Raw genomic sequence first — 17495 nt, 5'->3', positions numbered from 1 at the left:
TTTGCGGTACGCGGGCCTCTCACTGTTGTGGCCTCTCCCGTTGCGGAGCACAGTCTCCGGACACGCAGGCTCAGCGGCCACGGCTCACGGGCCCAGCCGCTCCGCGGCATGTGGGATCCTCCCGGACCGGGGCACGAACCCGCGTCCCCTGCATCGGCAGGCGGACTCCCAACCACTGCACCACCAGGGAAGCCCTCTACATATATTCTTAAAATCATATATTCATAACACATTTTAATGAAAGCCTACATGCACCAGGCCCTGTATGCCAAGGTTATAGTTGTGAACTTACATTCCTTGAGAACAGATCGTAAATAAGCTAATCTATAATTATATACATTCTATAATTAAGCTACTATATTTTATGGCATTTATATGTAATTATAAAAAGTGAGGATGTAAGGCATATGAGGATCTGGTGAAGAACGTGCAGGTAGTAGGGATGACACCTCCAAAGATCCTGAGGTAGAAACAAGCTTCATGTGTTAAGGAACAGCAAGAAAGTCTGTGTGGCCAGAATGGCATCAAGTGGTAGGAGATGAGATCAGAGAGGCAGGCAAAGCCAGATCCTGAATGTAATGCTTTGTGGGACCTATTCTAAAGTCACTGGAAGATTCTGAGCAAGAATGGTGTGATCTAATTGACATTTTAAATAAATTGCTTTGGCTGAGATATGAGAGTGTAGACTGAGGTGGTGGAGAGGATAACTGGAGATGGTGACAGGTGGTCAGATGGGACACCAATAAAACTTGAAGAACAGCGGTTAGGAGAGGAGGGAGAGATTATCTACAAACGGACACAGCACAAGTGAATTTCTTGGGGTGACGGAGTGTCTTGATTGTGGTGGTGCTTAGACAGCTCCATGCATTTGTCAAAACTCACAGACTTATACCCTAAAGTAAGTATATCATTTACAAGCCGTGTATCACTTACAAGCTGTATGACTTCAGGGATATTATCTGACTCTCTAAGCCTCAGTTCCCTCATAAATTGATAACTGCCCACCTCACAAAGTTGTTGTAAGGAATAAATGAGATAATACTGAAAAAGAACTTTGCATTATTTCTGGCTCAAAATGTTATCCTTTAATAATCATCACTATTAAAGTATGACAGTTTACACACCACTTCTTCAAACAGAAAGGTTAGTTTTTGTGTGTCTATCAGGTGGGAAATTTATTCCTATACGTACTGTACTGTCCGGTGCTAGTCTGATAGATGGGAGTTGGAACAGACATAGAAGTGACAGCAGAAACTCCAGGATTTTCTCCGTCTCCTTTTCTGCCCCGTGTATCTTCAGAAGATAGGTCTTTCAAAATTTTTCTGTGAAAAACAGAACTCTATTATTACTGTTGGTGATGAGGACAGCTTTACAAAGAAATTACTAAACCTTTTAAATCTCAGGTTAAAAATACAGTAATCTGGTAGACACCTAAACTCTTATGTCAAGGAATCCTTTGTTTAGCACATACTGTGTTTTAGCACAAACTAGACTTTGTCTATTAGCAGGCTGGTTATATTTTAATTTATGACGACCTGAAAAGAGACACTGAGCAAATACCCATACAGAGTGCCTTTCAATATACAAGGCCCTTGTAGAGGTATAAAATGTCTCCTTCCCCTACAGGAGAGATGGCTCCATTGTGAGGTATTTCATTAATTAACAAAGTACTATTCATTTTCTAAATAGTGTCAGTGACCTTTATTAAAAAGATTAAATTTTGGACTTCCCTGGCGGTCCAGTAGTTCCAGTGGAACAATCCGCGCTTCCACTACAGAGGGCACAGTTCGATCGCTGGTTGGGGAACTAAGATCCTGCATGCCACGTGGTGTGGCCAAAAAATAAAAATTAAAAAAAAAAAAACTACTATAAAGACTGGTGGTTGTCAAGGGGGAATGAGGTGGGAGAGGGATGGATTGGGAGTTTGGGGTTAGCAGATGCAAACTGGTAATATATGGAATGGATAAACAACAAGGTCCTACTGTATAGCACAGGGAACTATATTCAATATCCTGTGATGGACCATAATGGAAAAGAATATGAAAAAGAAGGTATATATGTATGTATAACTGGGGGGGAAACCCCATTTTCCTAACTTTGATGGAAAGTACAAAAAAAACACCACTATAAAAATGCAGAGTTATCAGTGATAAATAAAATTGCTTATTTTAACAAGAAGTACATTTGATTCCACAGGCATCCCTCAGACTTGGTTAAAAAAAAAAAGGGACTCATGGCAAGAATAAGGGGATGGAAAAAGATGCCTTGCTGAAAAGAAAGGTCTTGGAAAGACCTTTTGGAAAGGTTTTGGAAAACACAGCTGGGGATAGAGGGAGCATAATTTGTTTCTGGGGAAAAAAAGAAAAGGAAAAAAATGTTTACTCAAGAATTCTGCGTTTATTGTAGAAAAATCAGAAAACCTGAACTACTTGTGTGGAAACAATAATAAAAAAGAATCACAAAGGAAAAAAAAAAACCCTCAGCATTAAAAGGGATCTTTCATGTTATCTATGCTAACCCTCCAGCCCGTGGAGGAATTCTCTAGAATTGCTAACAGCCTCTACTTCCAGGAATAATTCATCTACAACTTCCAAAAAGCAAACTATTCAATTTTTGGATGGTTAGAGCTCATCCTTATTTAGACTCAAAGCTAATTCCACCCAAGGAAGCTAGAGAAAGTTAAGCTTTACCCTAATTGGGTTGGCCAAAAAGTTCATTCGGGTTTTTCATATCTCACAGGAAAACCCGAACGAACTTTTTGGCCGACCCAATATATCCATGTCCTACTTTGCAATATTTGACAACTGCTACAGGTCTTCTTTATTGGAGGCCAAATAATTTTAGATCTTTCAGCTGTTCTCTTACTGCACATTGAAGATCCTTCTCCAGCTTGGTCTCTTTACTCTGGACAGTCTTCCCACCAAGAGCTGCAAGTGTAGACTGTACTAACAGAAGTCCCACACAGAGAGCAAGAGAGGTGGCAGTCCTATAGGACTCTGTGTTAGCCATCTGTAGAATTGTCACAGTGGTTCCTAAACCTGCTTATGTACCAGGATCAGCTGGAGAGGTTTACTGAATTCAGATTCCCAACTGGTAACCCTAATGATTGAGTGGACAGAGCTCCAGAATCCATTTAACAAGCTGCCTGCATGGTCTTAAGCAGCCAGCCTCGCATGAGACTGTGGAACGCTGTTGGCCATTTCTTTTTCAATTTTAAGTTATGAAACATTTTGAGCATAAAGAGAAGTACAGAAAATAAAACACCAATGTACCATGTACCAAGAACCATTAGATGCTATTTTGCCATGTTTGCTTTAGATATCTCATTTTTAATAGGAATTAACTTACAGATACACCAGAATGTCACTACCAATTCCTTTCCCTGCTCTTCTGCCCCCTCAAAGAGTACCATTATCCAAATTGTTGTTTACCATTCCCATATATATTACTTTATTTTTACTATATTTTGAGATATTATTTGCCACTATTTTGCATTCTTCCTCATCCTCCTGCCTCATTCTTGGAGAACCTTAGTCTTTTGGACTTCTCTTTATCTATATTCTTTCTAATGAGCTCATCTGTCCTGTAGGCTTGAATACCTTGTGTATACTGATGACCCCTCAAATGATATTTCCTCAACTTCTCTCCTTAACTCGAAACCCCTATATCCAATTGTGTATTGAATACTTCCACTCAATAGGCACCTCAAACTTAATACATCCAAATCTAATGTCAGATATCCTTCCACCACTTGCAGTCTTACCCACGTCAGTAAATATCGACTCTGTTTTTCAAAAATTTTGGAGTCATTCTCTCTTTCTCACAACCTTTATCCAATTCATAAACAAATCCCATTGTCTCTATCTTGAAAATATATCCAGAATCTTACCCACCCTCATCACCTCCACTGCTACACCCCAGTCCATGCCACCACCCTCTTGACTAAACAGTAGTAGCCTCTAACAGGTCCTCCTTTAGTCTACCCTTCCCTTGCTACAGTCCATTCTCCACACCAATCATCAACAACCAGTCATCTTTTTAAAATGTCAGTCAGATCAAGTCACTCATCTGCAGTGGCTCCGTATCAGAATAAATGACACAGTCTGCAACGCCATAACTTGTCCCTGTGACCTCTCCAACCTCATCTCTGACCACTCTCCCCTTTATATTCACCATTCCCCCCATCTTGCTACCAGATTATCAATTTTACTAATTCCTTTCCGCCCAAAGAACCACCTTTCAGTTATATTATCTCTATTAGTTTTCTCTTTTCAAGTTCATTGACTTCTGCTCTATTTTTCCCCACTGGCCGTGCCATGCATCTTGCAGGATCTTAGTTCCCTAGCCAGGGATCAAACCCGGGCCCCTGGCAATGGAAGTGCGGAGTCCTAACCACTGGATCACCAGGGAATTCCCTGATTTCTGCGCTTAATCTCTATTATTTCATTTCTCCTGCTTGCTTTGACCTTATTTTGTTTTTCCCCTAGTTTCTTAAAATGGAAACTTGTTGATTTGAGACTTTCCTTCTTTTATAAGTTTTTATTTAGTAAGGTAAATTTTCCTCTAATTATTTCCCACTGGTTATAGCTCCAGATTTTGATATTTTCATTTTTCATTAAGTTCACAGTGCTTTCTAATTTCCCTTAAGATTTTCTGTTTGGTCCACGGATTATTTCTAAGTGTGTTAATTTCTGTATGTTTGGAGATTTTCCTGTTATCTTTCTTTTACTGGCTTTTAGTCTAATTCAAATATAAAAGAACTTTGCATAATTTCAATTCTTCTAAATTTGTTAAGGTTTGTTATGATCCAGGATGTGGTGTTTCTTGGTGAATGTTCTTTGTGCACGTGGGTAAAGTGTTCTAAAAATGTCAATTAGATCCGACTGGTTGATTGTATTGTTCAGTTGTTCTATAATCTTGCTGAATTTCTGGCTACAAGTTCTGTCGGATACTGAGGTAGGTGTACTCAAATTTTCAGCTATAACTGTGGATTTATTTTGCTTTCCAGTTCTGTAAGTTTTTGATACATGTATTATGAAGCTCTGTTGTTAGATGTGTACATATTTAGGATTGTTATGTCTTCTTGGTGAACTGACTCCCTCTTTATCTCTGATAATTTTCTTTGCTCTTAAGTCTTATTTTGTTTTGTTTGCTTTTTTTCCTTTTTTTTTTTTTTTTTTTGCTGTGTTGGGTCTTTGTTGAGCACAGACTTTTCTCTAGTTGTGGCGAGTGGGGGCTACTCTTTGTTGTGGTGCATGGGCTTCTCATTGTGGTGGCTTATTGTGGAGCACAGGCTCTAGGCACGCAGGCTTAAGTAGTTGCAGTGTGTAGGCCCTGGAGCCTGGGGCAGGAACCCGTGTCCCCTGCATCGGCAGGCGGACTCTCAACCACTGCGCCACCAGGGAAGCCCTTAAGTCTTATTTTGTATGACATTAATATAGCCAATTTTCTTTTTTTTTTTTGCCAATTTTCTTTTGATTACGTTTTTATTTCTCTTGCTTATATATATAGCAATAGTAGTAATGGCTTATAAGGTATGTATGTTCAGTATTTTGAAGAACTGCCAGATTGTTTCCACAGCCACTGCCCCCCTTACCAACACCTGTTATGGGTTTTTTGTTTGTTTTTGTTTTTTAGGCATCCTACTAGGTTTGAAGTCATATCTCATTATTTTGATTTACATTAACCTAATGACAAATGATGTTGATCAGTTTTTCACATACTTATTGACCATTTGTATATCTTCTTTGCAGAAATGTTTATTCAAATCTTTTCTTCATTGTTTAACTGGGTTATTTGTCTTAACAATATTGTCTTCCAGCTGATGAACATGTGATGTCTTTTTGTTTAGATTTTTAAAAAATGTCTCTCAACAAGGTTTTGTAGTTTTCAATACACAAGTATTATACTTCTGTTTTATATAATTTGAATTTATAAATTTAATTTCAAGTATTAAAGTATTTTATACATTTTATGTTATTTTAAGTAGGACTGTTTTCTTAATTTTATTTTTGGATTGTTTATTGCTAGTGTATAGAAAACCAATTGATTTTGTATCCTTTGCTGAACTTATTTATTAGTTCTATTTTAGTGAATTCTTCGGGATTGTCTATATATGAGATCATTGTCATCTGCAAACTTTTATTTCTTCCTTTCCAATATGCCTTTCGTTTCATTTTCTTACCTGATTTCCTGAGTAAAATGTTAAGTAGAAATAGTGAGAGCAGACATCCACAGCTTTGTCTTGTGCCTGATCTTAGGGGGGAAAACATTCAGTCTTCTACCATTAAATACGATGTTAGCTCTGGGCTTTTGTAGATGCACTTTATCAGGTTGAGGAAACTCCCATCTATTTGTTTGATGAGAATTTTTATCATTAAAGGGTACTGGATTTCATCAAATGCTTTTTTGTGTGTCTGTTCAGATGACTATAAGTTTTTTGTTTTTATTCTATAAATACGATGTATTACATTAATTGATTTTCAGATGTTGAACAATTTTGCAGTCTGGGATAAATCTTACTCAATTATGGTGTATAATACCGTCTATATGTTGTTGTACTTGGTTTACTAATATTTTCTTGAGGATTTTTGTGTCTATTTATAATCTCTGTCTTTTAGTGAGTTTAAGTCATGCTGTCTTAATATAACTACTGATATTGGTTGATCTACCATTTTATTATTTGCTATCTTTTTAAAAAATTCTGCATTCTTTTGGGTTAAGATTTTTCAAAACTCTAATATATCTATTGTGTATTTGACTAAATCTCTTTGTACAGTTTCTTTAGTAGTTGTTCTAGGTGTTACAGTATAGATGCCTAGTCTACTTATAGTCACTATTTTATCCCTTCAAGTGAACCTTAGAAACTTTACCACCATATTAAATCTCTTTATCCTCCCCCATTTATGTTGTAGTTGTCTTACATAGTAAAACTGCCTACACTGAAAACCCCATCAGACAGTGTCATTTTTTTCAACCATCAAACATATTTTAAAGAATTTAATAGGAGAGTGGTCCCTTATATTTGCCCAGATCTTGCTGTTTGCCTTTATTCATTCCTAACCCTCCAGTGGTCTTAACTTTCTTAGCAGTTATTTTAGAGCAAGTCTGCTGTCAATGATTTCTCTTAGTTTTCCTTTATCTGAGAATACTTAGTTCACCTCCATTTCTGAGGGTTATTTTCACTAGATAGAGAATTCTGGATTAACAGTTTTCTTTAGCACTTTAAAAATGCTATTTCATTTCTTCTAGCTTGCACAGTTTTTGATGAGAAATCTATAATCATTCACATCATGCCCTTATAAGTAGTGTCATTTTTCTCTGGCTGCTCACAATATTTATGTATTTTTCAGCAGTTTGATTATGATATATGTCTGGGCAGGGATTTCTTTGCATTTTATCTATTTTAAGATTTGCTAAGCTTTTTCAATTTGTAGGTTTCACCGAATTTGGGAACACTGCAGCTATTTCTACAAGTATTTTTTCTGCAACATTTTTCTGTTCTATAACTCAAATGACACAGTTTTAGATCTTTGGATATTGTCTCACAAGTCCCTGAGAACTAGTTAATTTTTCCAATCTCTATTCTTCAGATTGGATAATCTCCATTAGAACTATCTTTGAAGTTGACTAACTCTTTATCTCTGTTCTGCTATTGAATCCGTCCAGTGAGGTTTTGTTTCTGTTAGTGTATTCAGCTCTTAAATTTCTATTTTGTTCTCTTTATATCTTCTGTATTTTGCTAAGAGTTCCTATCTTTCCATTCATTTCAAGAGAATTCACCCTTACTTGTTAGTTAGTTAGAACATTTCAGTAATAGCTCCTTTAAAGTTTTTGTCATATAATTCCAACATCTGGGTCATGTAGGAGATAGCATTTGCTTATAATCTTTTCCCTTACAAGTTAAGAGTCTTCCAAGTTCTTTGTATGCCATGTAATGTTAGACATTTTCAATATTATATTAGACTCCTGTTTAAATCCTATGGAGAATTCTTGATATTCTTGTTTTAGCAGGCAATTTGCCTGGTTGTGTCCAAGCTGCAAGTTCTGACCAGCCTTCTGTGGGTCGTGGTTCCATCAATTTAGTTTTCAAAGACTATGCAGTGCTATTCAGATTTGGTTCATGTGTGTACTATGTTTGGAACTTGAGCTATGATCTGTCCTATGTACAGTTCAGTTCTCAAAGTCTGTATATGCTAGGAAAGTTCATTTTTATTCCTTATTTGCTAAAAATTTGAGTGGGTGCTAAATTTTATCAAATACTTTTTCTGCATTTATTGAGTTCATTATATATTGTTTCTGCTGATTCTCACTTATAATGGTTTATTTCTTTGTATGTTTGATGATTTGTGACTGTAAATTCATATTTGGCTGATCGTATCTTTGGTAATTCAGAAAGCTTAACTTGGGGAAACTTTGTTTCAGGTGCTCTAGCTTGCTGTAGGGATCTCAGCTTAACACAAAAATCTCAGGTTCATAGTCCCTTCCTGGGCTTCCCTGGTGGCGCAGTGGTTGAGAGTCCGCCTGCCAATGCAGGGGACACGGGTTCGTGCCCTGGTCCGGGAAGATCCCACATGCCGCGGAGCGGCTGGGCCCGTGAGCCATGGCCACTGAGCCTGCGCGTCCGGAGCCTATGCTCCGCAACGGGAGAGGCCACAACAGAGAGAGGCCTGCGTACTGCAAAAAAAACAAAAAAACAACATAGTCCCTTCTTGCAGTAGACCTAAAGTAATGGGTGTACCTTGGTCTTCATCCTTGCTTCTGCTTCCCATTCTAGTTTCAGCTCATGTATTTGTATGTACATGATTTTATGTTTATTAGGGTAGGCTGATAAGACATTTCTATTATTTCCTATAAATGCACAATTCATTAACAAGTATTTTATCTAGGAGCTAAACAACTGTTTTGTGCTGAAAGAGCCCCACTATTGGGAAATTAAACTTTTTATCTGTATTCTTTTGCCAGTTACCTCTAACAGTCTAAGGTAAGTCTAAAGGTAGTTGATGTAAGACTCCAGTAGACCATTCCTGTCTTATGTATTGCTGCCTGATATATTTCTTTCCATTTGTTTTTAAACTACCCAAATTAATCAATCATTATTAGTATTATTCTAAAAAGTCAATGGTAACTTAAATGAATGTCTTGGTTCACCATTCTTTCTTATATTCACGTTCCTTTTGTTTGGTTTCATTTTCTTCTTCCTGACATGTACCCTTTAGTAATTTCTTAAATCAGTCTGAAATGATTTTAACTTCACCATTATTTATGAGTGATTGTTCAGGTGGGTATATAATTCCAGGCCAACTGTTACTTTCTCTTGGCATTTAAAGATTTTAGTCCATTGTCTTCTAATATTACCATTCAAAAATCTGTTGTCAGCCTAATAATGGTCACTCCTTTCTAGGTAATTTGTCTTTTCTCTGTGGAAGCTTTTAAGATCTTATTTTTATCTTTGGTGCCCTCCAATTTTGCTTCATAAGATATATCTAGATGTAGGTTTAGATTAACTTACATGGTTGGAACCTTGCTTTCTAAGGCTGAGAAATTCCTTTCTTAATGGATTACTTTTTTTTTGGCCACACCGCGTGGTATGTGGGATCTTAGTTCCCTGACCAGGGATCGAACCCATGCTCTCTGCAGTGGAAGCACGGAGTTTTAACCACTGGACAGCCAGGTAAGTCCCTGGATTATTTTTTTATAGTTTCAAATTGAACTCATTTTAGTAGGCTTATTTTTCACCCCCCCAAAAATTCACAGAGAAAATATTTTGTGTATTCAGTAGAGTCCCAATTCCTTAACATGATAACAAGGTTCTAAGTAATGTGGCTCCTGTTTACCTTTTCTTGCTAAACCACCCCTTCCTCCTTGTACCTTAAAATTGCCAATTCCCAGAACAGGCCAACCTCTTTCATATCATACAATCTACCTTTCATTACATACTGTTCCCTCAGCCTAAGAAGCTGTCTTCCTGCCTTACAAAACCCCTCCCTGCTCCTAGCTCTCAGAATTTATCAGATTGATGATGAACTAAATTACATCTTTTCTTTTTTTTTTTTTTTTTGCGGTACGCGGGCCTCTCACTGCTGTGGCCTCTCCCGTTGCGGAGCACAGGCTCTGGACGCGCAGGCTCAGCGGCCATGGCTGACGGGCCCAGCCGCTCCGCGGCATGTGGGATCCTCCCGGACCGGGGCACGAACCCGTGTCCCCTGCATCGGCAGGCGGACTCTCAACCACTGCGCCACCAGGGAAGCCCTAAATTACATCTTTTATGAAGTCTTTCCTACTTCTTCCGTCAGGCAGGAATGAATACACCCTGTAAAAAGTTCTCTCATAACATCGAAAACCTTACTGCATTTGTCTGTGTGTTTCCAAAGAGCATTTCATCCTTTTCAGTCTCCCTTTCCTCCTACCATCTAGTCATCAGGTTTGGTCAGTTCGACCACAGAAGTGTCTCCGATCCAGCCATGCCAAAGACGGATAGCACACACTACCTATCTGAAATCACCCAGGTTATTTCAAAAGCTGCTTCTCAGTCAGCTGTACTAGTTCAGCTTTCTGTTCATTCAACACGTAATTACTAAGCATCTCCTCTCACCTGGTCATCCTGCTAGGCCCTGAGGTGACAAAATAGAAGAATGCAGTGGCCATGCCCATAAATAAACTGGAATTCCAGTAGCATGAGATAAGTACTGTAATAGGGGTTAGTAAAAGAAAGCCACAGAAGAAAGACCTAACCTGGTCTTGGGAGGCTGAAGAAAAAGTAAGCAGAGAAGGTTTCCAGGAGGAAATGAGGCCTAAAGTATGTGCAGAATGTAGAAGAATGTGTTTCAGCAAAGGGACACACACACAAGGGAAAGGCAAAGGCTCAGAGCTAGGAAGCTGAGGAAGGGAACACAAAGTAGTTTAATTCTTTCATATTACTGTTAAAGTTAGTAAATATGGGTATCTACTACTTCGCCAGAAGATGAGTCTAAACTCTTCAGCACAGCAACTTAGGCCCTTCAAAATCTTGCCCTGTCTCTCTTAACACTTCCCTTCCTATACAAACACATGCTCCTTCTTGATACAATTTGCTTTGCCAGCACCATTCCAACTCATATGGTGATATAACACATGCAGGGTTTGACACGAGTACTCACCTGTAAGATGGGCGCCGTGCTAGGATCCCGTGGGTTTTCTGTGAGGAGCCTATGCTGTCAGATGAGTCCTGAGACTCTTCACTTTCTGATAAAGATGATACCTGAAAAACAGAACTGGTTTTACTATGATGAACAAAGCAGGTAGAAAAAGAATTGAATTGAATTTTTACTTTCAGAAAAAATGATCTGTCTTTCTGCCACCCAAATTCCTTTGTCATTAAATCTAAGGTCTAAAAGAAAGAAATAAAAGGAAAAGAGAAAGTTTATCTCAGGAGCCCAAACTAAAGGAATGTACAACACAGCAGGCTTAGAACTAAGAAGAACGTCCATCCCCCAAATAAAGCACTACTACTGCACTAGAGTTGTAAAGATCAGTCTCTATACTGATGCACATTATTCAAAGGTTTTTTTTTTTTTATCATTAATGCTGTCTGATTTGGATTTCGGACATGCTAACTTTGAAATGTTATCAGATATCCAACCAATATCTAATTATTAGATAATGAAATTGAGGAGACTGCTGAATATACAAGCCTGTGAGTCAGGGAAGGGGTCTGGGCGAGACATATATTGGAAGTCACAGCTCTTTAGATAGTCCTTAAAGCCACAAGACTCAGTGAGCCCAATAAGGGGATAAATATAGGACAAAACCCAGGGACACTCTAGCAGTAAGAGGTTGGAAAGAACGGGAGAACCAGCAAATGAGACCAAGAACAAGCCACCATGAGGAATAACTAAATGAGCAAGGTGTCCTTGGACAACTAGCGAAGACAGTGTATTGAGGAGAAAAGAATAATCAACCATGTCAAATTCTGCTAGCAGGTGAAGTAAAACAAGGACTGAGAACAAGCATTAGATTTGGCAAAGTGGAGGTCACTGGCAAGGGCAGGTACAAACACATGCAACTTAAATATCTGTAATAATTAGCTGTATCTCACTTCACCATTGAATGAGTTAATACACGTAAAGCACTTAGTGCACGGCACAGCGCAAGCACACAGTAAATGTTAACTCTTATTAATAATAAACCTATTAAAACTAGTTACTACAATAACCATATGCAAGTTTTAAGTTATAATATCTTACAATTGAGGAAACAAGTTATTTCCAATTTTTAAAATGTATTAAATTTCTCAGCATTTTTCTGAAGTTGCATTGTGACACCTGACTTCCTCTTCATTAAAAAAAATAAACAGGCTTCTAGAATGGACATAAATTCCCTACATTACTTACTCTCTACAGAAGGCCTTCCCCTAAACTATTTAGACTTAGATCTTAAATTTCCAGAGAAGCTTGTTTTACATTCTATAGAGTCTCCTTCAAAAACAAGTTCTAGTGTACTTCTACTTTTTTGTATCTTAAATCTTTGTCTTTAGATAGGAAAGAACAGATCACAATCTGTAATAATTAAGAAATAATCACAGTAACAAATAATAAAGTAATAATTAAGGAAGATCTGTCACTTCTATATTTCCTCATGCACCACAGATATGCCATTTCTAATCTAAATATTAGCTGTTTTCCCTGTCTGTCCCTAAATTTACTCCAAAGCCTCCCACTGAACTCAAGTAAGAAAATAATTTCTAAAACTAAGAGATTCCTTATAACTAAGATCAAGTCACCTTTTATATAAGAAAAAAACCAAAAACAAAGACAAAAACAAAAAACACATAAAGATGCAGCTCTAGAGCTGACAACACTGCCAGACACTGTATACATTCAAGAGGAAAAAATGAGTTATACAGCTTTTCTTCCAGGATAGCTGCTTCTAAAAATGAGAGATGACCAAAGGCATTCTGAGACTCACAGGAGCCAGAAGGTAAAATGGGGAGAAAGAGTAAAAAGAAAAGGAACCCAGGATGGCCTTTTCCTCCCTACTGTTGTCAGGTGTAAATATGAAGGTAGATAGATATAAACAAGAACTTTACTATGAGAGAACTTCTTTTATTTGATCACCATAAAGCATAAGGTAGGTACTTTCTTAGTTTGCTAAAACGCTCACATCATCACTCTTTCTTCAGAATTCTCTTTTTCATGAAGGACACCACTAGGAATAAAAAGGTGCTTTCCCTTCAGAAAATCTTTCATTTCCTTAAATTCTAAGCAATAACTTCTTCCCAAACTTGCCTTATATTTTTACCGGGTAGTATATACATGAAACTAGAAGTTCTAAAATCTAATTTCTAAGACAACTTTATTATCTTGTTTTACAATATTATAACTATAGCAACTTCAGTGTGTCCAGAGACTCAGGGTTCAAAAGTCCCCTCTCTCAACCACTAAGTCTTTGAATTTCTGTACCGTTTGCACGTGTGGTGGGTGAATTACAGAAGACTGAGCTGTCTGGATGACCCCCTGAACCTGTACTTGCTCTCCAGGAAGAGGTACAATTGTCACTGGCGCAGATCCTCTTAATGACATCTAAGAACAAATAAAAATTCAATTAACATAATATAATTATACCTGTGCACTTAAGAAAGCTGAGTTCTTAATACTGGAAAATACATTTCAGAGCTTATTATATTTAACCACATCTATTAATCACATATTAGGTATCTTCTGTGGGCAGGAGACTGCGTTAGGGGTTCGAGAGTACAAACTAAACAAACCATAAGAGCTATAATATAAGCAGAAAAGTAGACAGCACTGTACTGTGGGAGCAAGGAGAGGGTGCTACTTCAGCTAGGTCTTGAGAAAAACAGTTCCCTGAAGGTGTGCTTGGGGGAGAGGGTTGGAAGGTATTTGGGGCAGAGGAACTGATTGTGTAAAAACATGGTGGCTCTTCAGAACATATCATTCTGAAGATATCTGGTTAAAAAACAATTACGAAATTCAGAATCAAAAAGTGAGAGAAATACCAACTTTGGGCAGTATCTTCAAAGAAAAATAAGTTATAATTTCATGATTCAATTATTTACTTGAAATATTTTATTTCTGTGGAAAGTAGATGGGGTTTCATGGAAATACCACAATAAAATGCTAAACCAAGAAAAGCCAACTCGTCATCCTTCAAGACTCAGCTCAGGTTCTACCTATTCCAAGAAGCTTTCCCAGATATTTTCAGATCTCTCACCTTCCTCTAGACTATCCTGATTCATACCACCCATCTTGGGCTTAAATCACAAAATAAAATCCAAGGCTGCTTCTCAAGTCCTGAAAATCACCTTTATGACTCTTTTCTGTGTTTGCATCAGGCCCCCAGAACAATGCCTTATTCCGTTTCATTGAAGGTTCTTTTACCCTTTCCCAAGACTGGATTAAATTCCAGTCTCATTATCTCCTAAATGCCCAGGTCAGGGAAATACGTATATAAAACTTTATCCAAATATCAGAAAGGAAATGTAAAAAAACAGTACCTTTTAAAATCACACCTCCCCAAAATAAAATACTTAGGAATAAACCTGACCAAGGAGGTGAAAGACTTATACTCTGAGACCTATAAAACATTAATAAAGGAAACTGAAGATGATTCAAAGAAATGGAAAGATATCCCATGCTCTTGGATTGGAAGAATTAATTTGTTAAAATGGCCATACGACCGAAAGCAATCTGATGCGACCCCTATCAAATTACCCATGACATTTTTCACAGAACTAGAACAAATAATCCTAAAATTCATATGGAACCATAGAAGACCCAGAATTGCCAAAGCAATCCTGAAGAAAAAGAACAAAGCAGGAGGCATAACCCTCCAAGGCTTCAGACAGTACTACAAAGCTACAGTAATCAAGAGTGTGGTATTGGCACAAAGTCAGCCATATGGATCAATGGAACAGAACAGAGAGCCCAGAAATAAACCCACATACCTATGGTTAACTAATCTTTGACAAAAGGGACTTCCCTGGTGGTCCAGTGGTTAAGACTCCAGGCTCCCAATGCAGGAGGCCTGGGTTCGATCCCTGGTCAGCGAACTAGATACACATACGGCAACTAAAGATCCTGCATGTGGCAACAAAGATCCCCTGCGACTAAGACCTGGTGCAGGACTTCCCTGGTGGCGCAGTGGTTAAGAATCCTCCTGCCAATGCAGAGGACATGGGTTTGAGCCCTGGTCTGGGAAGATCCCACGTGCCGTGGAGCAACGAAGCCCGTGCGCCACAACTACTGAAGCCCATGCGCCTAGAGCCTGTGCTCTGCAACAACAGAAGCCACCACAGTGAGAAACCCATGCACCTCAACAAAGAGTAGCCCCCGCTCACTGCAACTAGAGGAAGCCTGCACGCAGCAATGACGACCAAACGCAGCCATAAATAAATAAATTTATTTAAAAAAAAAGACCTGGTGCAGCCAAATAAATAAGTATTAAAGAGAAAAATCTTTGACAAAGGAGGCAAGAATACACAATGGGAAAGACAGTCTCTTCAGCAAGTAGTGCTAGGAAGGCTGGACAGCCACATATAAATCAATGAAGTTAGAACATACCCTCTCTCACCATACACAAAAATAAACTCAAAATGGCTTAAAGACAAACATAACACATGACACGGTAAAACTCCATGAGAACATAGGCAAAACATTCTCTGATATAAACTGTACCAATGTTTTCTTAGGTCAGTCTCCAAAGGCAATAAAAATAAAAACAAAAATAAATGGGACCTAATCAAACTTACAAGCTTTTGCACAGCAAAGGAAACCATAAGCAAAACGAAAAGATAACCTACGGAATGGGAGAAAATATTTGCAAATGATGTGACTGACAAAGGTTTACTTTCCAAAATATACAAACAGCTCATACAACTGAACAACAAAAAAACAAACAACCTAATTGAAAATGGGAAGACGACCTAAATACACATTTCTCCAAAGAAGAAACACAGATGGCCAATAGGCACATGAAAAGATGCTCAACGTCGGTAAGTATTAGAGACATGCAAATCAAAATTACAATGAAGGGGAATTCCCTGGCTGCCCAGTGGTTAGGACTCTGTGCTTCCACTGCAGGGGACATGGGTTTGATCCCTGGTTGGGGAACTAAGATCCCACATGCCACATGGTGTGGCCAAAAAAAACCTACAATGAGGTAGCAGCTCACACCAGTTAGAATGGCCATCATTTAAAAGCCTACAAATAACAAATGCTGGAGAGGGTGTGGAGAAAAGGGAACCCTCCTACACTGTTGATGGGAATGTAAGTTGGCACAGCCACTGTGGAAAACAATATGGAGGTTCCTCAAAACTAAAAAATAGAATTAGCATATGGTTCTGCAATCCCACTCCTGGGCATATATCCAGACAAAACTTTAATTCAAAAAGATACATGCACCCCTATGTTCATAGCAGCACTATTCACAATAGCCAAGACATGGAAAGAACCTAAGTGTCCATTGACAGATGAATGGTAAAGAGATGTGGTACATATAGACAATGGAATACTACTCAGCCATAAAAAAGAACAAAATAATGCCATTTGCAGCAACATGGATGCAAATGGATTATCATACTAAGTGAAGTAAATCAGAAAGAGAAAGACAAATACCATATGATGTCGCTTATATGTGGAAATATGACACAAATGAACCTATGAAACAGAAACAGAATCGCAAACAGAACAGACTGGTGGCTGCCAAGGGGAGGGGCTGGGGGAGGGATGGAATGGGAGGTTGTGGTTAGCAGATATAAGCTTTTCTATATAGAATGGATAAACAACAAGGTATACAGTACAGCACAGAGAACTATATTCAACATCCTATGCCAAACCATAATGGAAAAGAATATATTTTAAAAAATGTATATATATATGTATAACTGAATCACTTGGCTGTACAGCAGTAATTAACAACACTGTAAATCAACTATACTTCAATTTAAAAAAACAAAACAAATACCAAAACAAACCAACTTTTATTCAGGTACTGAAAACTGCAGACTTTCAGCACAAACAACTCCATTCAACCTCCCTCACACACACTAAGAGACATGACCAAACTCTACCACAGCTTCTATCAGTTCAAGGCTGAGTCCCTAGGATGACCCAGCCTCCTTAAAATGCCTCCTAGAGAAAGCTCAATGCTGCCAAAATAATTAACTGTTTGTTCTAGCCAAAACCTGACTATAGGCCTTTGACCTCACTTTTCTTAGAGCACTTACTTTAGAAAACTTGCAGTTGTCAATCTCTGACCCTTGAGATATAAACAAATCTTGTACAACCCAGAAATGTCTTTCTCAAGGACCTGGGAGTCATCCCTTTGCAATGTAATCATCAAGAAGGATAGGGCCGGGCTTCCCTGGTGGTGCAGTGGTTGAGAGTCCGCCTACCGATGCAGGGGACACGGGTTCGTGCCCTGTGCTGGGAAGATCCCACGTGCCGCAGAGCGGCTGGGCCAGTGAGCCATGGCTGCTGAGCCTGCGCATCCGGAGC

The 17495-nt window shown here is 38.5% G+C and overlaps 1 protein-coding gene across 1 annotated transcript in view; it reads right to left on the bottom strand.

Annotated features, from left to right (window-relative positions):
- ATF1 (activating transcription factor 1) overlaps window positions 1–17495 on the bottom strand; it is a 58091-nt gene that overhangs the window by 9669 nt on the left and 30927 nt on the right. Inside the window, exons 2-4 of the mRNA XM_007452355.1 lie at window positions 13440–13559; window positions 11139–11239; window positions 1197–1322 (exon numbers count right to left, since the gene is read on the bottom strand). Coding sequence (XP_007452417.1) covers window positions 1197–1322; window positions 11139–11239; window positions 13440–13559 — 347 coding nt within the window. The remainder of the gene's footprint in view (window positions 1–1196; window positions 1323–11138; window positions 11240–13439; window positions 13560–17495) is intronic.

The sequence above is a fragment of the Lipotes vexillifer genome, unplaced genomic scaffold, assembly GCF_000442215.2.
Source record: "Lipotes vexillifer unplaced genomic scaffold, Lipotes_vexillifer_v1.1 scaffold422, whole genome shotgun sequence".
Lineage (NCBI taxonomy): Eukaryota > Metazoa > Chordata > Mammalia > Artiodactyla > Lipotidae > Lipotes > Lipotes vexillifer.
Note: the sequence above shows the minus strand (reverse complement) of the source record. Positions and strands in the feature narration are given on the sequence as shown.